Raw genomic sequence first — 25,850 nt, forward strand, 5'->3', positions numbered from 1 at the left:
AGAAAGGTGCCCTCGAGAATAGTACCTTTACTTGGTGTTATTTTCTAGTTTTCCTCTAATCGGAGTAAATCCTTTAACTTCTTGCTTCAGAAGTGCCAAGGAGCAGCCTTTTGTTTTTCACTGATCGGCGAGTCGGTGCTATGTGCCTCTTCTACCTTTAGAAAATGAATCTGTTAGTGGTTTCATCTGGTCATCAGTTAAGAATGATACAAAGCTGTGGAGTTGTGATAGCTGACATAGCCTGATAATGTGTTTCTGCAGCATGTAATGAAGAGAAAACCGTATGTCTCTACATTGCATCTCGACGGGTAGGCTAAAATATTGGGGTTGGCAGAGGGTTCTCTCTAGCAGCCCTCACACTAACCTGGTATCTTTTGCATACTTTGACCTCCTGTATTATTAAAGAAATTAAGCATAAGTTAATATTGTGCCCATCTAGGGTTTTCTCTGTTGATCTTGAAATATGTTTTATAAGCCAAAAATCCCAGATTTATGCAATTAAAAATTCCAAATGGCTTGTACCTATTTTTTCTAAATTTGGTACCAGTTAAAAAAGTTTCTTCATAGAGTTTCAAAATTCTTAGTAAATTTTGCTTTAGAAAATGAAACAGTACACTATTATTTGTGTTGAAATAGAAAGGGAGTTCTGTGTGGATGGATTACAGGGTGGGGGTGGAGGCAGGAGAGGGTTGTTAGAGGGTTTTTTGTTGTTGCTGTGTTACTATTCACAATCTGAATTGCAGTGTGGGCTTTTAATGTGCTTTTAGTGTGATTATTATGGTAAGGTCAGGGAAGGAAATTGGGATGGTCATTAAGAGTTAGCAAATTCTTCTCCAGTTTGTGGTGTTCCTTTACTTGTTAATCAAGGCTCTAATAGCGAACAGCAGTTCTACAGTGATGTATTTGGAAGTAGAAATTACATAGAAGATACAAATTTTAAAAAGAAAGAAATGCCATTGACAATTTTTAGTAAGGTTACTTTAAAAGTTTTTGAATAAACTATGTAATACACATACTTACACACATGCATGTACACTCTCGCATAGCAGTCTTTTCAGTCTGTATACAGTTATAAGCCTAGTCTGCTTTATGCAAAAATTACTTAGTATACTTTTTATTTATATTAGAGCAAGGACAAGATTGCATCCTACAGCAAAACTCCAAAAGTGGATAGGAGTGATGTGGGGAAGGAGATGAAAGAAAAGTCTTCCATGAAACGTAAACTTCCTTTTACTATTAGTCCATCCAGAAATGAAGATCGCAATTCAGACACAGGTAGAACCTTTTTATTTCCTTAACTAATTATTTGTTGGTAAAATACGTCCTAATTTAATTCATTGTATATTATGTTTTTATATTGATTATTTTTTTCCCTATAAAAAAGGATACTAAGTATAAAAGTTGCTTGCTTGCTTCTGATTGTTGCATCTCAGTCTGATAGGCTTTCATCCTATCATTAGCAAGAGCTACCATGCCAGCATCATTTACCTACATTTTCCAGTTGTTTCCTAACCTCATTCTTTTGCTTCTATTTTAGTAATAAATCTTTCTTTTCATTGTCATCTCTGGAGGTCTGTTTGTTTGAACAAGTAAACTGACGAAAAGACATGTAAGTGCCTTGATCTGAGACACAGCTGTCAGCCTTTCATAGCCCTTTTTTTGGGGGAGGGAGAGTGGGAAAGATAGGTCTACTGTCCTCCATGTAAAAGAAAAGGTTGCTAAGGTTATGGGGCTAACTAAACTAGCCATGGAGAGCGAACTTTTCTTTCAGTCTAAGCTCCTGTGATCTGTTCATGGTACCTTTTCTGCACAGGCTGGTAGTTCTTCCGAACTTAAGCATATTCTATTAGAACCGATTTCAAGACTTCAAAATACCATTCTTAACATGGCTTTTTTTTCAAATCAAGATGGAGGGATATGGATGTATTCCAAAAGTACAGTTATCTCTGAGTCTAGGTAATTAGTTATCTATGTCATCGTTCAGTAATAGTTCTGTTGGTAGCAGAACAGTATCCATGCCCTCTGGAAGGCCACCATAAGGCATGCTCCCCAAAGTTCTCAGAAGTTCAGTACTGCAGTTTCTTATACAGTGCTCATTGTACATTTCAATGTTTTCATAAACAGGTAATTCCCTTAATATGCTTAGATTTAAATACAACACAGAAGTATATACCTCAGTACCTGTTTAATCTTTGTCCAGGATTGATTTCATGTAGAAGATTTGGCTCCTGGATATTACATACGTGTTTTTGTCACTGTAAAGAGAACATAGTATGAAATCCAAATTTGAAATAGTCGCATTACAAAACAATACTCTTGGCTTTATATCTCTGTTTTCAGTGGTTTTACAGAATTCTAGTCTTACACTATTCATGATGCCAGTTGATACTGAAAAGACCGTGTATAGATTAGAAGTGTGCTTCCAGCATCTGCTTTACTAAATGTATTACTTGGTATTAGATCCTAACTGTCTTTCATAATGGAAATAAATATATTTAGAAGTAATATTTAGTGTTTATCTAATGTTTTCTGTGTTGAATATCTTCTGTCGTCTCTCCCCACCCCCATCAACTTCAAATAATTCATTGTCACAGCATCTTGTAAGGTAATGTAATGTAATTTTTTTGTGTTTCTCTTGCTTATAGCATCTGTTGTCACAGTTCCCACAAACAAGACTGATTACCCTAGGCACTTAGGCATGCACAAAAAGATGATGCACACACTACAAAATCTGTTTGTTACCAGTTGTAGCAGGGAGATGAAATAAATAGTTCAGGCAGGGGCAAGAAATACTTAATAGAATGATAGAAGGCACGTAGCTTTGAAGTGCTGTGTGGCAAACATCGTGGTCGGTTCATTTCATTACTGCCAAGGTAAGGAGGTCAGAGCAACTACCCCGCTTCACAGATGAGGAACTTGGTACATAAGCTTCCCAGAAACTTTAGAGGCAGAAGCATTACTGGGATGAAAAAACAGTTCTTGCAATGCTGATTCTGTATCTCACCGATAGATTAGACCAGTGGGAATTAACCACTGACATTGGTGCTAAGTTTGTCACTGACAAGGGTCAGGACTGACATCAGCGATCATGAAATGCGGTGCTGGTTCTGACACAAACTTGGCATTATACATTGAAAAGGTTTGCCATCACGGGACTAAACCATTACGTCTGACAGAAGTGTCTCCCTGCTAACTGTGTACAGAGAATGGCAAATGTTATCTGAGAAGGAGGAAAGTTTTTGGAGATAAGAGTGTAACCAGAGACAGAGGGGAGAAAGAAGAGGTGATGAAAAGCTTCCTATCAGCTAGTAGTAAGTGTTTACCAAAAATAAATAAATAAGTAAATAAAAATCTCAGTTTTCTCCTGATACTTTGTGAAAATCTGTAGTGGCATTCTAGGGAAATGGTCAAAGCTTGTGTATACGATTCATAATTGAAAAATCTGAAAAAATAGGTGGTACTACTCTATTCTTCCCACTGTCCATTACAGTTGCAGGATGTATTTTATCCTTTCCCCAATGGTTTTATTTTTAATAGCCTTTCAATATGTTTTTTTCAGAGTTCAGAATAACAAAATGTTCTTACTGCTTTGCTAAGTAGTTTCTCTGTAACAGGTGATAAGACCATTGAGTTTGATTTTTCAAATGTTTTTAAAGTTCTAGGGTCTTCTAAAAATGTATCTGCGTGAACGTAAGAAATGCCATAAAAAGTAGTTATAGGATGAAAATTTTAATTAATAGTTTAATAAATGGCTTATCTCCAAGGTAGATGATAGGGTTGCTAGCTGATTGTAGAAGCCCCATGATAATTGGGTTTCGTCCTGTTTAGGCAGGTAAATCAGTCAAAGAATGAGAATACCTAATTTTTAGAGCTTTACATCATTAGATCTGTCTCGGTTCTATCTCCAGAGTATTTATTCATAAACTAAGATTTTGTCTTTTTTGCTTTATTTTTCTAAAAATTGCCCTCTGCAATTCCACCTCTTGCTCCTTTTTGTGGTGGGGTTTTTTTGGTTCAGGTATTGTCTAGAAACTATAAGTAATAATGACTATGGACAGCCAAACTGAATGTTAACTTTATCTGGAAATAATTTTTAAAATTTGATTCCTGCTACACCCTGTCAGTTTTGGCAAGACTGAAATCAAACAGCATTTGTAGTATCCCTTAAGAGTCTAGAACAATTCTAGTCCTCCTGTTTGTCTAAATTTAGATTTAAATCAGTGTTTTTGCCTAAGAAACTGCTGCAATAAATTAATATTAAATATTTTCAGATTTAGCCTTTAGGTTACTTTCTGAATAATTTCATACTGATTAGGACTGGGTCCAGTTGCCTCAGCAGTTGTGCAGTGCCGGCTGAGATGCCTGCAGTGGCTGAGAAGTCTGTGGAGGGCTGAAAGGTAACGGGAGTCAGAGGAGAGCTTCGGTCTCCCGAAGAGGCCAGCGGGCCCAGGGCAGCACGGCAGTGGTACGGCATCCCGTGCGGGAGGCGAGGGTCACCATGCTCAGCCGCGGCCCTTGCGCGGGGGTGGGCCTCTTCTGCTGCCCTGGTTTGGATGGCTCTCCTGAACAGAGGGCTCTGTTATCACATCCCCATTCTTTGATTGGAGCAACCACAAAAGGCGAATACGAGATATATATATATACTACAGTCACATTTATTTATAGTGCAAATTCTGCAGTATATCTTTAACCCTTATCTAAGTTAAGCTTACAAAGGATTCTATATGCAAACTTTGATTAAGGCTGGTGGAATTGATGGTGGAAGGAGTAGTGTTTTTCATACCTTTATTAATAAGTTCTCTGATTTGAAGTCTCCCAATCCAAAAACGTAATTTAATTGAAAATCCATCACTTATTTAGACTGCTCAAACAGCATTATTTAAATTTTGTTGATTTATTTAATGAATCTGGTTATTCTTAAATAACCTCTGATGTGGTTATCAGAATAAGAACAACAGGCAACTGTTGTTTTTGCAAAGGACAAGTTTGTTTGCGTTCTCCACTTTATTAGTCTGAAGAGAGAAGTTTGAATTTTTCATAATAATTAAACATAACTGCAGATCAGGAAAATCTCTTTGTTGTGAAGGTAAGCGTAGGCTTTTTTCTCTTTTTTTTTTTTTTTTTCTCATTTTTTTGGTAGTCTTGGTATATAGTTGATTATTCAGGAAGAACAAGAGTTACAATTATGCTGAATGTGCTAATTTGTTGATCTTTCCTTGGAAATTATGTTCTCCAGATTTTCTATATATAGTAGCATCTCGGTTTTGTTTTCTGACCCTTTCAGTTTCTGTCTTTAAAGTAGTCCAAACGAGGCACAGTCATATTTTTTTAGTGTTTAATTGACATTCAGAAGAGCAAAACAGCTGACCTCTTTATGTTCCACATGTACCTCGTAGTAACACAATTTCTGTACTTGGGCTTCCCATAGTTGCAGAGGTCAGTGGGGCTGTTGGAGGGACTGTTCACACGCTCTGTTACTGCTTGCTGCATTGGGACTTAGTGCTCAACTATTACTGGTTTCTTTAACTGTTGTTTGGGCTAGAGGCAGCGAAGTGGAGGTGGCTTTTTGTGTGTGTATGTGTTGGTTTGGTTAAATACATATACCATAAACTTGATTAATTAGGTATCACCATAGTACCTTGATATCTCTACAGCGCACAGTATACTTTGAGGTCTCTTCATCACATTCCAATCTTTCTCTTTGACTGAGGATAGGAAGCGGCAGTCAATCATGATGTGTTCCTCTTTAAAATAACTTCAGTCAGATTGCCACAGTCACACAGATCTTGATAACTCCATCTCTCTCTTTGTCATCTGCAGAATTGATCATCTTGACCTGTCTTCTGCAGTTGTTGGTAATAAGCATATGAGTCTTTTCTTGTATATCACTCAGGCTTACAACATCCTTAGAAGCATTTATTTCAATCAGTTCATATTTTAGCTTCACGTGGCCCTATTTCTTAATCCTGTTATTCCTTACAATTGACACTATGATAGGAATTTTACATGAAACCAGACTATCATGAGCCCTGAAGTTGGAATTTGGTCGTTTTGTGTTATTTCCTTTATGCACTAAGGTGGTTATTTTCCCAAATGGAATATTCTGTTACTTTGGCATGATTTGTTTTAAGAAATCCATGTTACATTATTTAATAATTTGTTTTTCTAAAACATTTAGAAATTACTTGAGTGAGAATTTGTGATTTATCCAGATTTACAAAAAAAGGAAACAAAAAACCCAAACCAGATACAGTATTCGTTGCCTTGGGACATAATCTGTCATGTATAAGTTCTCCTAAAATAATCTCCAGTGATTCTGATGTTTCTTGTGCCAGTATGTTTAAGTACTGTGAGTGAATTTCATGAGGCTCTTCTACAAATAGGTGCTCAAATGCACCTAAATCACTGTTTCACATGACTTGGCTATTTTTTAAATCTTTTGTTTTAAAGTGTTACGTGAAAAGCTTACATGGCAAAAGTAAAACCTTGGAAAAACTTAAAAGGAATGTTGTCCAGGTAGATTTGACTGCACGTTATGAAAGTTATTTAATAAAGATAATTGAACATGAAGCCACTTGAAGAGTTTTGATTATTATTTTTTTTTAATAACAGGTAAGAAATTCCCTGACATACTGTTTCTAACTGCCAAAGAACACCAAAAGGTGACAAGAAAGTTAATGTAGAAGAAGATACTTGTATTCCACAGACTTTGAAAACGAAATGCTCAAAACCTAAAAAAAAACCCCCACAAAACCCCAAGCCTAATTGACTTTAACAGTCAATTTTATACATGGAGTTCTACCCAAACTTAATTGCTTGAACTGATATTATTCCTCTATTAGGGAAGTTATTACTGTTCAAATTATATGAACATCAAGTACACAGCTGTGAAAAGTTTTCTGTTACCACAAGATAAAGAATATCTAAAAAGTCAAAGTTCATGAATGTTAAATTGGTCTTTTCCTGCTAAATAAAGTATAGCGTACTGCGTGATGATATTCTTGGAGCAGTGAAAACAAATCATTAATATAATCCGCAATAAGCATAACGGGGGTTCCCAATAAGAAATCTTCTGTGGAAGTGTAGCTTCTTTATCAACAATTGCATTGCTGTTTTCCTTGGATTTTAAAAAAGAAAAAACAAAACACAAAAGCCCACAAGAAAAAACAAGAAACAAAACCAAAAAAATGACAAAAGTAGTTTTTTTACTATCTTATTTTTATACACCAATAACTAACTTTCTCTTTCATATGCCCTACTCCCTTCCTTTTGCTTTCTTCTACCCCTTTTGTCCTATGTTGTCTTATCTTGTACATTCAGAACCAGGGCATACGCATGGGATCTTGGGGTTGAAAAGCAATAGCAATGCTCCAGTGAATGGAGTATCAGGTGCTGTAGTCGTGAGACTTTTTTTTTTTTTAAGGTTTGTTGTTGACCATATTAATTTTGTGTATTGAACTGTTCAGATTTACTGAAAACACATATGAACTCTCATATAAATTTTAATAACATTGTGGCTTTTTTTGAGTGGTAAGGGCATAATTCCAGTATAACTTGGTGAGACCAGTTGTATTCTTATTTGGTACTTTTAACTGGTAAGCTCTAGAAATGCTTTGCAAACACTGTGTTAATAAAGAGTAACAGAAGAATAATTTGCCCCACCACTGAAATGCATTGCAATATGTAGGGGAGGATCTTCAGGATCTTCACGTTGTTTGACAACACTAAACATGAGACGGAAGTAAATTGCACTCATTTACTTAGTAGGCTTTTCTAACATGATTTAAAAACCAAAAACAAACAAACAAAAACCCCAAAACAAAAACCAACAGATAAAAATACCTGGAAAAGTACACTGTATAGTGAAAAAAGTAAAAGCTAGATTGTCAAAAGATTTGTTTCACTTACTTTGATATATTATTTTCTCAAGCTGACTATAGCTATAAAATTGTAAAGAATAATTTAGGATGAAAGTGAATGTGTTTTTTCAATAAAAGAATCATGAGCAGTAAATAGCATAAGCTAAGAAAGAGCAGATTGTGCCAGACAAACTGAAATGTGTTGTTTTAATGGAAGTACTACGTTAGTCAATGAAGGGTATGCTGTACATTATCCTTGGAGAGAGAACAGCATATTCACAGAGAAAACTTGGAAGTACAATTTCATTGTAGGTGCTCTTTAAATTTTCCTATGCAGATGTTCTACCAATAGGTCAGTAGTGTTGGTTTGGATATTGAATGAATCTTTAGATATTCAGGAGTATGAGATGCATGCAGTTTAGAAAAATATCATCAATTACTTCTGTAAAAGAGATCTTGTTTCCTTTTTAAACGTGATGGATAAATTTGTAGTGTTCTTTTAATATGTACCTAGGTCTGTAGCTTTCCATTAAAATAGTCTTGTTTATAATTGTTTAGTCTGTAAAGTCATGTATTTCTTATTTGGTCACTATGGAATTCAAGACGTGCCTTCCTCTGCCCCAAGAGCATTGCGTTACTAGAGCCTGTGTATGTAATCAAGCCTAGAAGATGAGGTTTAGAGCAGGCTAGGAAGGCAGAAAATGGATTGAGAGGAAATGAATGACACAAGAAAGGCCACAGAGAGGGCCTAAGGCAGAAGTGGAGAAAATCAAAAGAGAGTTTCGGGCTTCCTGGAACAGGGAATGGGTATGGTTAGGAACCTCAAAGGGACTTAAGCTTCTAATTTGTAATTTTTATTACTTTTTGGCCCTCTGCAGTAGGTTAGTGAAGTTTGCCTCAGTGGAGTCTTCTGTTTTAAGATTCTTCTGCTTTTTCAGGTGACAGATTTTTTTTTAATGAAGTTTTAATACAGGTGTTTAAGGTTGAGATTTAGGAAAGGAAACTGGGAGACCAGTATGATAACAGGGACAGTAATAAAAATAAAATCCTCCCCCAGCCTTGACTGTAGCTTAATTGCATTTCCATATTTTTTTTCTTTTAGTATGGCCCAAAATACTACAGTTAAGTAAAACCGGATGAACAGTGCCTCATCAGCTGGTAATCAGTCACAGTAAGAATAAGATGAAATAACTTATTACACAAAAAACTAAAAACACCAGTGTGGCAACCAGGCTTATTTAATGAATGGTAACAACTCCAACCAAGCCTCAACCAATTCCCAGCCAAATTCTAGCATACTAGTGTGGCCAAGTCTGATTAACCAGTCCAACATCTTTCCCCCTTGCCCCCCTTTCATTTATTACATATTCCCAGTTGTAATTTTTAGATCGGAGCTTTGTTTCATGTTCTTGCTTGCTTTATGGGGGTTAGCACATCAGCCAGCCACAGAGGAGACGGCAGGCAATAGACCGCTTTGCTGAGTTGTGTCCCCGTCTCTGTGGTCAGTAGTCTGGCGTGGAGGGTGGGCTGGGTTTGCTTGTGGCTGTGGGGTTCAGGATTCTGGCTGCTTGCTTAAAGGCCCTTTGGGAAGGCGGTCAGTAGGGAAGCTTCCGAAAGGAGAGGATGCGGTAGAGCGAGCAGGTCTCTGGAAAAGCTAATGCTGAACCTGTGCTTTTAAGGAGAGAACCAAGGAATTATTTGCTCAGGGTTTGGAGGTGTCATTTTTGTTGGTTGAATCTGTTAGAGTATTCTTCAGACCATTCCTTCTTGACACCAGTGGTTAGAAATTTTTTTTTTTAACTCTTTAAAAAAATATTAATTTCAAGTCACCAAATATGTGACTGAGGTTCCTTAAGCCATCTTTTACATCCAGTGTGTTTATATTCATGTAGTAATGTTAGGGAGTCTGAAGAAAAAGGTAGACATTCTAGATCTAACATGTAAGTAATGTAAGCTGCTTACAAAATACAAAATGTTGAATTTTTAAGAACTTGTTAAGACTGAAAAAGAGCAGTTGCGTGGAAAGATGAGGTAATTAGAGAAAATGAATGGTCTTCACTACGCATAAATGCAAACTAGTAAGTCTCTAGAAAATACAGTTAAACAATAATGACCAGGTATGGAGATCTGTGGAAGATTGTTGTACCAAAAGAAATTTGATGCATTGAGAGTTTGTACTTGTTTGCTGTTAAGATCATTAAATACTGCTCCAGTTAAAGGCGATTCAGTCAAAGTCACTTAATCACAAACCAGTTTTCTGTCATACTTTAAATGCATGTGTTTGGTTTAGGAGACCTTTATTCAGAAAAATGAAGCAAGAACTTTGGAAAAGGAGGGAAGACATAGAACAGAGTTCCCAAATTCCACAAAATTCTAGTTTTGAAATTTGTTAAGTATTAAAAAGTTGTCTGGTTTCAGAGCACATTTAACCAATCTGAAGATCTGTGAGAGTTTGTAGGTACTGAATAGCTTTAGAAATGATCTGTTTATTCAGATGTGTAATTTTAGCTCCTGGTTTAAAACTTGGACATGAAATATTAAACAACTTTCCTTTTATGAATATTTACGGGAGAAGTTATGTATATAAAATAGCTGTATGTTTTTGAAAGATACAAATTTCAGACAAGAAATGACTCTAAGGTGAAGTAACAGGATGAGTTTGAGAGAAACAATCTTTTATCCAATTAATCTTGCAAATACTCATATTAAAAAGTCTTTTCCTAATTTTTAACATGGTGTCTTGAGAGAAGTGGAATAGAGCACAGTCTCAGATCTGTATTCAAGGCTGAAAGTTAATTAGCTGATCTTACAGAATTTCTTAAGCTCCTGACTTGATGGTCTGGAAATTAAAGTTGCGACATATACAGTCTCCCTGCTGTGAAATAGGTTTTTCATCTTTTAGAAATTTTTAGTAATCCTCCTTACAGCTTTAAGTGCTCTGACTCAGTAGCTTATTATCCTGATATGGTTAGAACAGGTAACCAAAACTAATGCAAGTGCAGCAAATTAGAGATGCAATTCCTGTCTTTCATCACCTGCCACCAATCACCAGTTCACATACCTTAAAAGGATGTTTTTATTTCTAGAGAAATACTCTAATAGAACAGCAGTTTTGAGTTTTAAAATGTTAATATTTCCAGACAAGGAAGGTCCGGAGAAAAAAAAAATGAAGAAGGATGCTGGAAATAAGAAATCAACACCAGTTAGCATTCTTTTTGGTTATCCTCTGTCAGAGCGCAAACAGATGGCACTTCTCATGCAGATGACAGCAAGAGACAACAGTCCAGGTGATCTTTCAAAGTTAACAGTTTCCTTCCTCTTGCCTGTTTTAATTCTGTCCCAATCAGAATGTTCTGAACCCTGCTGGTTTTCAACAATCCTTGCTTTTTATTGAAAATTTTTTAAATTATTTGTAATTCTGGTAAAACTCTATTGTGCGTTGACGAGTAATATGATGAAAAATTCTTGACCTTCTGTATTTATGTGCGAAACTTTGCATTATGATAGCTGTAAAACCTGAAAATCTCTTTTCTTTTGATTATTTTTGCCTCTCAAACACGGTTCCATATGCATTAATTGAAAACTGGAATACTGTCTGGTTTTTATGAAGTTTAACTACTGTCTCATTGCCTTCATTTGGAGCAGGATTTTAATTTAGAAGGAAACTGAATTGTCTCCTTAGGATTTAATGGGAGAGGGGAAACACCTTGTTTTTAATTCAGAACTTCAAACTTTCCTTGATCCAGTTATATTTAAAACATTTTCATGTATGTATGTTTTACCTGTGTAATATTTTAACTGACTCCCTGTAACGAAAGACTACCAGAAAATACAATACAGGCTGTCATACTGCAGTTTCTCCTTTTGTGTAAATCTGGCTTTGTGGCTTCCCTTATTTTTGAGAAAATTTTGAGAAACTTTAGTAGTATAGTGGTTTACTGTCCAGTCCACCCAAAAACGTGTGGTGGCACAGCTGAGAAAGTGCAGGGAGTACAATGCACAACCAGTAATTCCTTAAACTGGCATCCCACTACATAAAAATACAGTGGAAGTGTGCTGGATGAAGGGGAAGCAGGGTAGATGCTGATCTGCATGGTTATGCTTTGTCTTCTCTCAGCAGAATTTATACCAGTGTATGTGAACCTTGTATTTTGGATAGACTTCATCTGTCCTTGAAACCTACTTTAAAAATAGTGAGACCTTGCAAAATACCATTTTGCACATTGCAGATGGGCATTGTGTTGACACATGTGAAGTGTCAAATACATGATTTATTTAAATACAATTATTCACTGGTAGTTGTAGTCTTTGAATAAAATTGTTAAAATGAAGTGAAGTAAAAATAGGGTTAAATAACTTAGTGAACATTTGAAAACTTATTTTGTAGATTCCACCTTAAATCATCCCTTACAAACAACACCAACACAAAAGAAAACTCCAACCTCCTCTTCAAGACAAAAAGACAAAGTTAACAAGAGAAATGAACGAGGGGAAACTCCTCTACATATGGCAGCCATTCGAGGGGATGTTAAACAGGTTAAGGAGCTGATCAGTTTAGGTGCAAATGTGAATGTGAAAGATTTCGCAGGTAAGTTGATGCGTGCTCTCCTATCTGTGTGAATTAAATACTACTGCTGAAGTTGTTGTCAGAGGTTAAATTTCAGTTCATGCTATATGCAAATGAAAAATTTAACAAAATTGACTGGAAAATTTTAAATCATGTTTTTATTTCTGATGGCAGTGGTAGTACTGGCACACTGTAATGCATAGTGTATTATTAGAATGGTATAATAATACCATGACGTTTCAGGTGTGGCCAGGGCCTTTGCACAGTATGCATATATAAAAATGTGAGGAGATGCAAAGCTTAGTAATGGTGAAGGTGGTTGGACTGAATGTACGTTGTCGCATTACTGTGACAGCAAATCCGCACCAAGGCAGATGGGTGTGGTATTGCTTGCACTTGTCACCTAGTCCTGCTAGGTTAATACTAGTTTTGGTATGTCAGTATCTGCTGTGGTTTCAGCACTGACTGATAAACTTTAAGGTAAGTTGTAACTTGTATCGTATTTTTAATCTTTTATTTGGTATCTTTCTTTACTTTTCTTGGTATCTGTTTAGTAACCTTTCTATAAGGAAATGTCTGTGCTGCCTGTCTCTTTGTCTGCAAGGCCTCCTAAATAATTTTGTAGAACCTGCTGGCAAACTTTGGCCTGTTTTGCTCTTGATACTCTCACAGTAGTTAAGTTTCTCCATGTTTTAGTAAAAAATCTCCAGCAGAGGAAATATGAGATCCCCAAAGTAATGCTTGCACAGAAGGCAGAACCTGCAGTTTTGGGTTCAGTAGTTGCCAGCTGTTGATTGGCCAGGTACCAAATTAAATGCATTTACATACTGAGATAAGCCAAAGTGCCTGCTGGTTTTTCCTCAACCACCATAAAAGGGCATTAGACTTAGGAGCTGGCATATTGGGTAGATGTTTAGGGCACAGAAGGGGGTTGGAGTAACGAGGAGGGATGGAACTGTGTGAAAGGAAGGCTAAATCAGAGGATAAGGGGTTGGTGCAGAGATTGTTACGGGGTTGGGGTCTCAGTGACATCTATAAAAAAGTAGGATTCAGTAGCTGTTTCTCTCTTAAATGCAAGGACAATCCTAAAAATAATACAAGTATCAAGTGCACATTATATAAACAGGATAACGAACTGCTCCTAATAATCTACCTCTCAACATTAGTCATTAAACACCGGCTTTTTTGCACCCACAGTAGAAGTAGATCATAGGAAAGTGAGGAAATAAATAGAAGAAAGAGCCATATTGCTTTTGGTTATGTTCAGAAAGACTGTGCTCCTAATGCAAAGGGTAATGCTGAAGAAAAGGTGACAAAATTTGTGGGGATATGCTGGCATCCCGAGGGAGTAAAGAGAATGTTGAGAATACTCGTTGGTATAATTAACTGACAGCACTAGCAGTTTCTTTAGAGACATTGCATAATAGAAGCAAAAACATAATGAACGTATGAATGAGGGTTTTAACTAGACCTACAGTGAAGCCTGCTAAAGATGCTCAGTTTACGGGTCTGGTTATAAGGAGAATTATACTCTCACTGGGAATGGTGAGATGAGCTGAGGTAGCAGGCCCTAGTGAAAGAAATTAAGAACTATACGGTACAATTAGTTGTCAGCTCAAACTTGACATCAAGAGAAAATATTAATGAGATGGACTAAAATCTTGATTTTCGGTAAGAAACACATCAGTGATTTCTTGGTGTACAGAGGGTAGCTGAACTTGTGTTTGAAGATGAGGCTGCCCAGAACTCATTTGTAGAGGAAGAAGAGAAAGGAAGCAGAAGTAGAACCTAGTGGGATCTTCAGAGAAGTTGAGAGGGGAGATGAGAAGAACTTGTTGAAAGAGCAGTTTTAGTAAAGGCAGGGGAAGTTCAGGGGAAGACAGACTCATAGAAATCTCAGGAAGAATAGAAGCACTTCAATAAGAGATGTTGTGGTGGGTTAACTGTGGCTGCCTGCCAGACACCCACCCAGCTGCTCACTCGTTCCCCCTCAACAAGGAAGAGGGAGAAAATAAGATGGAAAAAAACCCTTATGAGTTGAGTAAAGACTGTTTAATAAGAAAAGCAAAAGCTATGTGTGCAAGTACAGGAAAAAGAGGAATTCATTCACTACTTCCCATCAGCAAGCAAATGTCCAGCCAGTTCCTGGGAAGCAAGGCCTCAGCAGGTGTAATGGTTGCTTGGGAAGACAAACACCATAACTACGAGCATCCCTCCTTCCTTCTCCTTTCTCTGAGCTTTTATTGGTGACCATGACATTGCAATGATCCCTTTGGTCAGTTTGGGTCAGCTGTCACAGCTGTGTCCCGTCCCTGCGTCTTGTGCAGGGGGAGGGAGAGAGAAAGCCTTGATGCTGTACAAGCACTGTTAAGCAGGAACTGGGACAGTGGTGTGTTACGAACACTGTTTGAACCCTAAATGCAATGCGCAGCACCAAGTTAACTTCATAACTTGACTCCATACAGATCTTTAATTTTAAAGGCCAATGAAAGGATGAGGAGAATGGTTGAGAGTTGGTTCTGAGAACTGTTTGGGAGCAAGTCATTAGAGACTTTATCCAGAGCTCTGGAGGAGGTATTTGGGATTAGGTGAGATACTTTTCCATTGGTAATCCAAAGTGAGAAGCAGAGGTGGCTGAGCTGCAAAATCCTATGCAGAGGAAAAAGTCAAGAAGAGGGGGAGGATTTGAGCAGTGAGTCATGGGTGGAGCAAAGCAAGAATTTAGGATGCAGTGAAGTTTAGAGAATTAGCGGGTTTTTTAGCCAAGAATTTGGCAGAACGAAAGGAACAGAAAATGAATTATTAATGGAGGAAGTAACCCTGCTCATGGGATATCTGCCAGAGTGATGCTGCTGTGTGAGAACAAGCATAAGGGAAACAGATGTTGAGAGCAAGCCAGGACTTGAGTTGGCAGGCTGACATTGTGATAGGATGGCAAGGCAAAGCAGTAAAACATGGAGAAGAATCAATTCTGGAGAGAGTTAATAAGAGGGAAGAAGATAGGGGTGAGAGGGCTGAGAGCAGAAGAGTGTCATCGTCGTGGGTGAGTGGGGAAAAAGACAGATGACAAGAAAATGGAAGGAAGGAGGTGCTAGCCAGGCAGTGCTGGGAGTGACAGACCATAGTGATGACTGGAGGGGAAATCTAGTATACGAAGATCAGGAAGAAGTGTTTTGCCACAGACTAAGGTAGAAACTTTTTTTTTTTTTAAAATGAGTGGCAAGTGGGAAGTTGAGTGAGAGATGAAGATGAGAAAGCACCTTACTGAGGGGATTATATGTCAGGAGTTGTTTCTTGTACCTCCTCTTCATGGATGTACTGGTGAGATGCATTACTGATTAGATGCAGAGTTCCAGTGAATAAACTCTTCCAGGCTTGCACTATGGAAACAAAAGTTGAATGCCTTCCCAGAACTGGGCTTTGAGAGGGCATCAACAGCAGGCTGGAAGTTCAGGGCAGCTATAAAGTGGAAGGCATCAAGTTGGGGAGAGGAAATTGAGGTAAGCAATATAGCATGTGTGGGTTGATTGTCTCTTCAGTTGAGGCTCTGCTACAAGAAATGAGCATTGAACTTCAGATTATGAATTTGGAAATAAAAATTGCTAAAAATGACTGATATTCTAGGAAATAATCAGGAATATCTTCCAATATCTGCCAATATTTATTAGTAGTTTGCTATCTAGACTAATAGCTGCTGGATGTTATTAGTGATTCCTGGTATATGTTCAGTAGCTCTAAAGGAGCACTAGTTATGATAATTTGCCATACTACTTCTTTCCAATAGTGTATTTTTTAAACTGTTTCCATGTAGAATAATGTTATTTATATATAGCTAACAGTGTGTTCAAATGCTCACTAGTCAAAGAATTTCTAACATGTTTAGCCTGGGGATTTTGTGCCAGATTTTGTCTCTTCCTGTTTGATTAGTGATTTCTGTGTTCAATTTAATCACGGTGAAATTTGGAATTTGTTGGCATGAGGGTTAAAGTTGATAAAGCACATGGTGTTCATCAGATGGATGGCATTACCTTCCTGCCAACTACTGTGTGCAAGTGTGTTGCGAAATGATTCAAGGCAATAGAGATCTATGGCAGAGAGAAAAAAACAAATCTTTGACCTTTCAAATGCACACTTGCCACTCTTTGCTCTAGGTTGGACACCGCTGCATGAAGCTTGTAATGTTGGCTACTATGATGTTGCAAAAGTCCTGATAGCAGCGGGAGCCGATGTGAACACACAGGGCTTGGATGACGATACGCCACTTCATGATTCTGCGAGCAGTGGGCATAGAAATGTGAGTTTGCTGGGAGAGTGGGAGGGGAATAAATAAGTGGTTTGAAATGCTTGGTCTTTAGAACAAATCCTAACTGTCCTGATTACTGTCATGTGGTTTTATAATTCTGCTTCTACCGTTTTGGGGGCATCTTAAAGTTGTCTTGGTTTTCTTTGTTTCATCTTTCTTTGAATCTTACTTCTGTTGCCAGATGTTTTCTACCAGTATTTGTTTTCTTAAATATTTAAAAGTTTCACCTTTACTTTTTTAATAAACAAACATTTTGATGACTTTTTGTTTTAAGAGAGACTTCTACTGTATAGAATTCTCAAAGAAAAATGTCTCCGAACAGTATGCTCTGGATTTGGGAAATTACTTTTTATTTCTGTGCATACAGGAAAGTAAAATATGCTTTTTATATATATAAAGGGGTTTTTTATATATAAGTATTTGAAGTTATAAAGCCTACATTTATTTTTATGTATTTGTTCATGGCGTTTGAATTAGAGCATTGATGTATATATATTCTTTATTATTCTTTTTTAAAATATACCAATAATGACTTAGCAGAGAAGATAAATGCAGCACAGCAGGTATTTTACATTAATTTCTGAATTTGTTCTTGTTTTCTGCAAACTAGATGCAGAAATTACTCCACTCTCCTTTTATGTCTCTTATTTCATTACTATGTGCATGATCTGCTGTGTAAAGCAAAAAATAGAAAATATCCTTGAATGAAGTATATCTTCCAACAAGGCGTTCAGTTTGAAAGGATATTCTGGAAAGGCTAGAGAAGAGAATTATAATAATCTGACTGTGAAATTTTTATTAACTGTTTAGTAACTGTTTCTTACAGTTATCTAAACAAAAGGGATTATTTCGATCGAGCTTGCATAAAATTAGAGATTTGGAGAACAGGACCTCTTGCTTGTCTGGTCTCATCATGCATATCAGTGACCATCTCACTGAGAATTTGTTATGTATCAGAAAAATTCTGAAGTTTCATGTTACCATATCCCTGTCTGCCGAATTTCCCCACTCTTAGCATATAAGACCAAAAAAAAGTTATTGTATTCAGTTGGGCATGGGGGTAGCTTGTTCCTCCAGTAAGATACTTGGATCTCTGTCAGAGCTTTTCTGGAATGCTGTGGAAACCAATAGTACTGTTACTTGAAAAACTTTTACTGTTCCTTAGAGTTAAGTGCTATAGAATTTGGAGCAAGGAAGTGAATTGAGTGCAGAGGAGCAGACTTATTGGTAGGTGAGGAGCCACATAAATTGTGTGAGGAAATGCTAGAAGAGCAAGAACAAAAGGCCACTGTTGCTTTTCTTTATGATGATGCTATGTCTCTGTAACAGAGGACAACTTCTTTAGTCTTCCCCATTACCTCTTTTAACCAGCAAATTATGAATACCTGGACTTCGCATTCTGGTTGCTGAAGTCTTGCTTTGCAGTCTCAATTTCATAGGTAGGAGTTTAGGATTATTGCATATCACATTATCCATGTTTCGTGTGCAATGGAAGATTCTTATGCTGGTCAAGTAACATGTTGTGGAAAACGTAAAAGCTCGTTTATTTAATGCTGCAGATTGTGAAGCTGTTGCTTCGACACGGTGGAAATCCATTTCAAGCCAATAAGCATGGGGAGAGACCTGTTGATGTTGCTGAAACTGAAGAGTTGGAAATGCTATTGAAAAGGGAGGTGCCCATCTCTGATGATGAGGACAGTTGCTCAGGTAAAATTAGCCATTTAATTGTATTCTTCAAGTGCATCAATTCACCTGAAGTTAGATGGTTTTAATGTTTTGTGTAGTGTTAGCTGTTAAGATTGCTGCAGGTAGCAGTTGCTATTGCTAAGGTTGTTCTCCACTTTTAGTTCGAGGTAGTTTTCAGATCTTTCAGTTGAATTATCTGAAATGTTTATGCTGACTTTTTTTCCTTTTCTCTCTCTCTGTGTCTTTAATAAGCACTTCCCCCTCTCCAAGTCAACCCTACCTCAGAATGGTGGTTTTACCAGAAAAAGGTACAGAGAAAAATACTGTATTTATTAGGATGCAAAGTGATTTCTGAGAGGTTGTCTTGGGGGGAAATATCCCCAAAGTCACTTATTTCACATGCTTAGCAGATGAATCGGGAGCTGGTGTCTCACATGAGTATAACTCTATGAGCAAACTCATAGATTCAGCTGAAGAGGCTTGACTTGGAACCTTATTTGGAGGGAAAAATACATCCAGAAATACTTCTGAAAGATTTTTGAGTTCTAGATTTTCATATGATCAGGTGATGATAACATTCCATATGTTTCCTAAAATTTAATTTTAGGAACAGTTGAGGGGTTTACATTTTGGACTTTGAAGTCCAGGACATCCAGGACAAATTACTTGCTCCATGCTATGCACTTGTATAGCTGAGACCAGTTGCAGTGAATTATAAGCACAGTCTGCTTTAGGCTGTCCATATCAGGTGCATAAAGATTCATGAGGGAATTTCTTTGCACGAACAGCTCTTTGTCTCTTAAGAATGAAAACTTATCTGCTGTTGAAACATGACTAAATAGTTCATGTGGAGGAACATAGTTTAGTTGTTAGCATAAGTTGATTAATTCCTAGAGGAAAGAGTTGTCATAGTAAGATGTCCTTGAGAAAGAGTCCGGTTATGCAGGAATTATGCATAATAGATGAGGTTTACAAAATTTAAAGTGCTTTGCTTTTATTAGATTGGGCTATAAATGCTAATTAATATTTTTACATACCTGAGTGAGAGCTGTAAGGTGTGGGGAGCACTTTGATGGCATGACCTTTTGTTTTCTCTTAAAAATATTATTTCTAGTGAGAAGGTTTATTGTGTGTTTTGAATGTTTTTTTCTTCTTTGTTTGTATAGCAGTATGACTGCTGAACTGAACCATTTTATCCTGAGCTAAAAAGTGTGAATAATGTCCCATCAGTATTCAACTAATTTTCGGTTTTCTTACTCTAGATTCTGAAGAAGCTCCATCTGTAAATCCTTCCAGTGTAGAGGGGAATGTTGATTCAGAAGCAGAAAAGGACTCTGTAGCCAATGACAGCAAACAAATGGTCCCTAGTAAGGCACCACTTCCATCTGCTCTTGATGAGTATGAGTTTAAAGATGATGATGAAGATGAAATGAAAAAAATGATCGATGACAAACATGTCCTTAGAAAAGACCCTAGGAAAGAGGATGAGACTGAAGCTGAAAAGAACAGCTTATTTGTGAAACAAGAAAAAGTTATGTTTTCGAAATCATTTAAAAGCAAAAAACAGAAACCATCTAGAGTTCTGTATTCAAGTTCTGAAAGTTCAGATGAAGAAATACATCAGGACAAGAAGGTAGTCTCTCCTTGCTCTATTTCAGAGACGTCAAATTCTGATGTAAGAGAGAAGAAAGAATATATGGTTACAAATGAACACAAGCAAAAAGGCAAAGTTAAAAGGAAAATGAAAAATCAGAGCAAAAATAAAGAGAATCAAGAACTAAAGCAAGAAAAAGAAAATGCTAGAGTAACAAATATAGCTACTTCTGGGTTAGATTCTTTAGATAAAACTAGAGAGGAAGAAACCTTTAAGAAGTCTTTCACCCCAAAAGAAGAGTCTTTACATCTGTTTCACATCACTGCTGGCAAATCTCCGAAGCATCCCTGTGGATTAAGTGAAAAGCAGTCCACACCATTAAAGCAAGAAAACACCAAAACTTGCTTATCACCAGGAGGTTCTGAAATAACACTGCAATCTGAATTAGTTCGGTATGATCACAACACTGATTCTGAATATTTAGTAGAAAGTTCTAGTGGCAAATCTTGCAAGCACAAAGAGAAAAGCAAGCATCACCAGAAAGATTTTCACTTAGAATTCGGTGAAAAATCTAGGCCTAAAATTAAAGAGGAAGATAATAGCTCAACATTTGAGAATTCAGAGTGTACTCTGAGAAAGATTGACAAGGAAGGCAAAACACTTAAAAAGCATAAATTAAGGCACAAAGAAAGAGAAAAGGACAAGCACAAAAAGGAACAGGATGGGGAGAAGGAAAAACATAAACATAAAGAGGTTCAAAGAAGTATTGAGTTTGACAGAGAATTTTGGAAAGAGAACTTTTTCAAAAGTGATGAAAATGAAGATATGTTGTTAAATATAGAACATGAATCTCTTTCTTCAGACAGAAAATCAAAGCTAGAAAAAGCTGTGGCAAAAGAAGATAAGTTGGTTAAGGAGAGACAGTTCCAGAAAGAGAGAAGTGCTAAAGAGGAGCGAGAGAAAGAGAAGAACAAAAAGGAAAATGAGAAGTTTCTCAAGGATGAAAAAATAAAAGATACAAAAGAAGAAAAAGAAATTACACATGCAGATAAAGAAATTGAATTGTTCTGCTTTGGTGTTAAAGATGAGGCAGCCAGCATGCACTTAATAGAAAAAGAAACAGATACAGAAAAGCAGGAAAAGTACTTAAAAGAAAATAAAGAAAAGACTGAAAAGCGAACCTCAGCAAAAGAAAAAGATGTTGAAAAGATAGAAAGAAAAAATGGAGAAAAAGAGAAAAAGATAAAACTTGAATACAAGATGGAGAAAGAAAAAGCAGAAGTAAATGAAAATACAGAGAAAGTAAAGGAGAAGCCCAATTTCCAGCAAGCAGAAAGATGCCATAAGGAAAATGACAAAATAAAAAACATGGGAACTCTTAAAAAGCTCGATGACAAAGAGAGAAATAAAGAAAAAACTGATAAAAAGCATGACAAAGACAAGACTGATAAAGACAGATACTGGGCTGAAAGCAAAGAAAAACACTGTACTGAAAGAAAAGTCAAACAGTCTGAGAAAGAGTCTGAATATACTAAATCAGAAAAAAATAGAACTAAAGACAAAGAAAAGGAACTTGAAAAAAAAGAGAAATCCAAAGACAAGGAGATCTCAACAGTAGCAAATTCAAAACACATGCAAGAGGAAAGGAGATGCGGTATTATGGAAAGTAATAAAGCAGTGCATGAAAAACTGTCATCTTTGAAAGAAAAAACAAAAGATGATTTGTTGAAAACTCTGGATGGTAGAGAGAAGGATAAAAAAGATAAAGATATAGACCGATACAAAGAGAGGGACAAGCATAAAGATAAACTGCATCAAAGTAGTTTACTTAAACTAAAACTCGAACATGAAAAACTTAAGCCTAAACCAGCTCCTGCACCAAAGGATGCTCGACCTAAAGAAAAAAGATTAGTCAACGATGATTTAATGCAAACTAGTTTCGAAAGAATGCTTAGCCTTAAAGATCTGGAAATAGAGCAGTGGCATAGAAAACATAAAGAAAAAATAAAACAGAAAGAGAAGGAACGTTTAAGAAACCGCACTTGTTTAGAACTTAACAAGATGAAAGAAAAACCAAAACACTTATTAGCTGAAGTAAAAAGCAAAGAACTGATTCGTTCAAAAAGCTCAGAGTTGCCAGATGTTTGTATGAAGGAAAAACAGCTGAGAGACGCTACAAGTAATAGATCGCAATCGGTAGATACGAGAAGTGTCAATGTTACAAAGCCTTCCTTGTTTTTAGATAATTTAAATAGATCCCCCAAATCAGAGAGTGAAAAGACAGGTCTGAGCTCCAGATCAGTGTCTGCGGTTTCAGTTGCAAGTTCTGAGGATTCTTGCCATATCACAGTAACTACTCCAAGGCCTGTAATGGAATATGATTCAGACTTTATGCTAGAAAGTTCTGATTCTCAAATGTCTTTTTTGCAATCACCATTTTTGGCAAGTGCCAAATCACCAGCCCTTCTTGAAAAAGAGACTGATGGTCTTGCCGAGTTGCCAGATCGCATTAAGCTACCTTTCACAAACAGGCTTCCACCAACATACGTTAGATCAGCATCTGTTGAAGATGTTAAACTGGTTTTAAATGAGTGTAGACCTGTTGTAGAGGTTCGAAGATGCAGCATGCCGCCTGCTCTTTCTGAACACAGCAAACAGCCTTGCACATCAGATGAAAATAATCAGAATGCTCTGCCATCAGGTCAGACTTCTGCTAGCACTTCTCCTAAACCAGAACTACCATGTAGCATGCTTGAAAGAGATTTTCAAGGTTTGCAGTCAAACTTTACGTCAAGTCCAGCTGGAGCTGCTAGCAACAAGCAGGCAACAACGGGCACAAGTACCGTTAAAAATATTGCTCAGATGAGCCCTTCAGAAGACTATAGTACACGTTTGGAGCCATGTAGTCAAAGTGGTGTGACTCAGCAAACCAAACCATGGGATGTGCCTTCTGACAGACTTAATTCATTGAACAATGAGTTTAACGGCTCAGGTTGTGGTGTATCAGAGCAAGATACTAACACTGTTATAGCAACGCATAATTCTGAAAACAGGACGTTAAAAGAGCAACAAGTACCTGAATTTTTGCCTCAGCATGCTGAAATTAAGGGAAGCTCCAGTTCTCAAGAATCTGCATCGTTTTTGCCTTCACAGTCACCTTGTTCTTTACCTATCCAGCCACACCCAGATGTGTCTAAACACATTTCTTTACTAGGCCTCAGCAGTCAAGATTCATTATTTGTACAACAACAAAATCTAGCTCAAACTACAACTTCTACTTTGGATACAGATGCCACTAGTACCAGAGAGCTGGCAAATGCCATCTTCCCTTCAGACATGAAGAAGGGTGACGCACCCATTGCTATACATCCTGAGAGCTCTGTGAAGGATATTTCACAGAGCTATGAAAGGGCAAATGATTTACCTATGGTACCGTTAGAAAAAGATACTCCTGAAAGTGATACGAGTTCACAATTAAATGTAAATTCATACACATTCAGTAAAGTTGTTTGTAAGAATGCTCAGAGTGAAGTGGATAGTAACACAGCAGATACTTCAGACATTCGAAACGAAAAAGGCCAACAAGAAAAGTTGGTTTCAGTGCATGTTGTTGATAATAAAGCCAACATTGATCTCTGTGAACTAAGTTCAGGAATGTCAAAGGGAATTACAAACGAATCGGCTAATAAAAAAACCTGCACTGCAGACAGAGAAAGTGCGTTGACAGATGATCCACCACGATATTCCTCTTTATCTAATTTGGAAAATAGTTCACAGCAGATTACACAGGAAGAGGTGCATAAATACAGCCAAACAGTTAAACTAGAAGAAGAAAATCCTGAGGATCAGAAGGTGGGGCAGCAAGAAGTACCCCAAAGAATCACGAGGAACAGAGCAAATATGCTTGCTAACCAGGGTAAGCAGAATCCTCTTGGCTGCACGCAGACATCAGAAAAAGAGTCTGAATCGTCAGCGTCTATGAAAGCAAGGATTAGATTAACTGAAGAGGATGATGCTCAGGTACATCATCCACGTAAAAGAAAGGTGTCGCGTGTGCCTCAGCCTGTGCAAGTGAACCCTTCTTTGCTGCAGGCTAAGGAGAAAACCCAGCAGTCACTGGCAGCTATCGTTGATTCTTTGAAACTTGAAGAGATCCAGCCATACAGTTCTGAGAGAGCAAACCCATATTTTGAATACTTGCACATAAGAAAAAAAATAGAAGAGAAGCGTAAACTACTGTGCAGTGTTATTCCTCAGGCACCTCAATATTATGATGAATATGTGACCTTTAATGGCTCATACCTACTGGATGGCAATCCCTTGAGCAAGATATGCATCCCAACTGTAAGTAACATGGTTTTTAATTATACAGTACAATGAAAGGCACATTTTGGGTTTATTTTTGTAACTTTCATATTCTTCCTAACTTGCTTCTGAATACTTGTGCTGAAAATAGTAAGCTGACATATGTCAAATTAATATTGACTAGTAATGTTACATTTAAAAGCTCTATTCAGTGGAAGTACAAACAGTGGTTTCGCAGTCACTACAAGACAAACCATCGTATATGACACCTATAAAAGGCACACAGACAAATACTATATTTCAAAGTATTTACTACTGTAAAGCCTACCCTTTCAAAAGTGAAGTCAGTTGTTGAGATCTTCTCTGAATTTCTGCTGGCAATAATTTTGTTAAAACTAATTATTCAAAGCTATTTCATTTGGGGGGGTGGGAGTGGATGTGCAGTGCTTCAAAATATTAAGTTCATCACCAAAAGTTTTAAGGAGAGTGCCTGCTAGCTATCTCAGTTTCTCCTTACTACTCTCAAGAGCAGCAGATGTAATCTGCTGTGTCCTAGCTTTTGTAATTCATCAATGTAAAGTGTTCTGATTTTTATTTAATAATGTGAAGTTGTTTTCCTTTTCGCTGAAGAGCATCCAGAGTTCAAGAGACACTTGTTTAGTTCTAAGCTCTCCATGGTTCTGGCACGGGCGAGTTCCTGATGAGGGGTGGGAAGGAGGTGTGTGCAGTGCCGAACTGAAGTGCCTCAAGTGCAGTTGATGTTTGCTGTGGAGCTGTCTCACGAGGGCACGGCCGCTGCTGGGCTCTGTTTTGAAGTCAGCATAATCACAGTAGCTCTTGATAGTACTTCTGTTGGTTGCTCCTCAGCACGCCTGATTCTGTGCTCATTGTTCTTCATGGGGGGACAGGGGAGACCCGAAACTTTGTGCATTGAGGGTTTTCTGAAGTGCTGTTACTCCTGGGAGTAAGGGGGTTTCTATTTTTCCACCTATTATCTGATCCACTTAAACTGCTGTAATTCTGAGCTGAAACATACTAGCTTAAACCTGTTTGGGTGGTGTAAGTTAATGCACCTAATAGTGAAATAGGCTGAGACCATGTATTTGATTTCCTAAAGCAGTTGTTTGGCTGACGTACTGTAGCTTGGTAATGTCAGAATTCAGGAGTATTGGATTGTATGCCCGTTACTTAAGATGTGTCGAGTTAGGAAAAGTCTGAGTTTAGGGGGAACGAGGAGAATATCTTAATCCTTGAATGGCAAAAATGCCTACTAAACTGAGCTGTTTGTGTATAGGAAATCTCATATGCACAAGCCAAGCACCCAGTCTTCAGCCTCTCTGTCTCTGAATGGACTGGTTATTATGTCTACTCATTTAAGATAAATTGTCCCTACTTGAGATGTTGCCTTAGCTTTTTCCAATACAGTTGAGTATTCTTTTGATTAAGCAATGAACACAAATTTAATGTATAAAAGTAAATTTAAACCCACGTTTGCTTCATTCCGGAGGCAGTCGTAATCGCTCGTATAAGCTGTTT

At 37.3% G+C, this 25,850-nt stretch overlaps 1 protein-coding gene across 1 annotated transcript in view; it reads left to right on the top strand.

The window, feature by feature from the left end:
• The window catches only part of ANKRD12 (ankyrin repeat domain 12), a gene marked incomplete at its 3' end in the record, with an annotated part of 30,790 nt that extends 6,437 nt beyond the window's left edge, over nucleotides 1-24,353 (top strand). The window contains exons 2-7 of the mRNA XM_009702415.1: nucleotides 1,128-1,275; nucleotides 11,000-11,146; nucleotides 12,247-12,447; nucleotides 16,578-16,720; nucleotides 18,289-18,436; nucleotides 19,678-24,353. Of these exons, the coding sequence (XP_009700717.1) occupies nucleotides 1,128-1,275; nucleotides 11,000-11,146; nucleotides 12,247-12,447; nucleotides 16,578-16,720; nucleotides 18,289-18,436; nucleotides 19,678-24,353 (5,463 nt within the window). The remainder of the gene's footprint in view (nucleotides 1-1,127; nucleotides 1,276-10,999; nucleotides 11,147-12,246; nucleotides 12,448-16,577; nucleotides 16,721-18,288; nucleotides 18,437-19,677) is intronic.
• Nucleotides 24,354-25,850: the final 1,497 nt, after the last annotated feature.

Source organism: Cariama cristata, unplaced genomic scaffold, assembly GCF_000690535.1.
Source record: "Cariama cristata isolate BGI_N322 unplaced genomic scaffold, ASM69053v1 scaffold10796, whole genome shotgun sequence".
NCBI classification, from domain to species: Eukaryota; Metazoa; Chordata; class Aves; order Cariamiformes; family Cariamidae; genus Cariama; species Cariama cristata.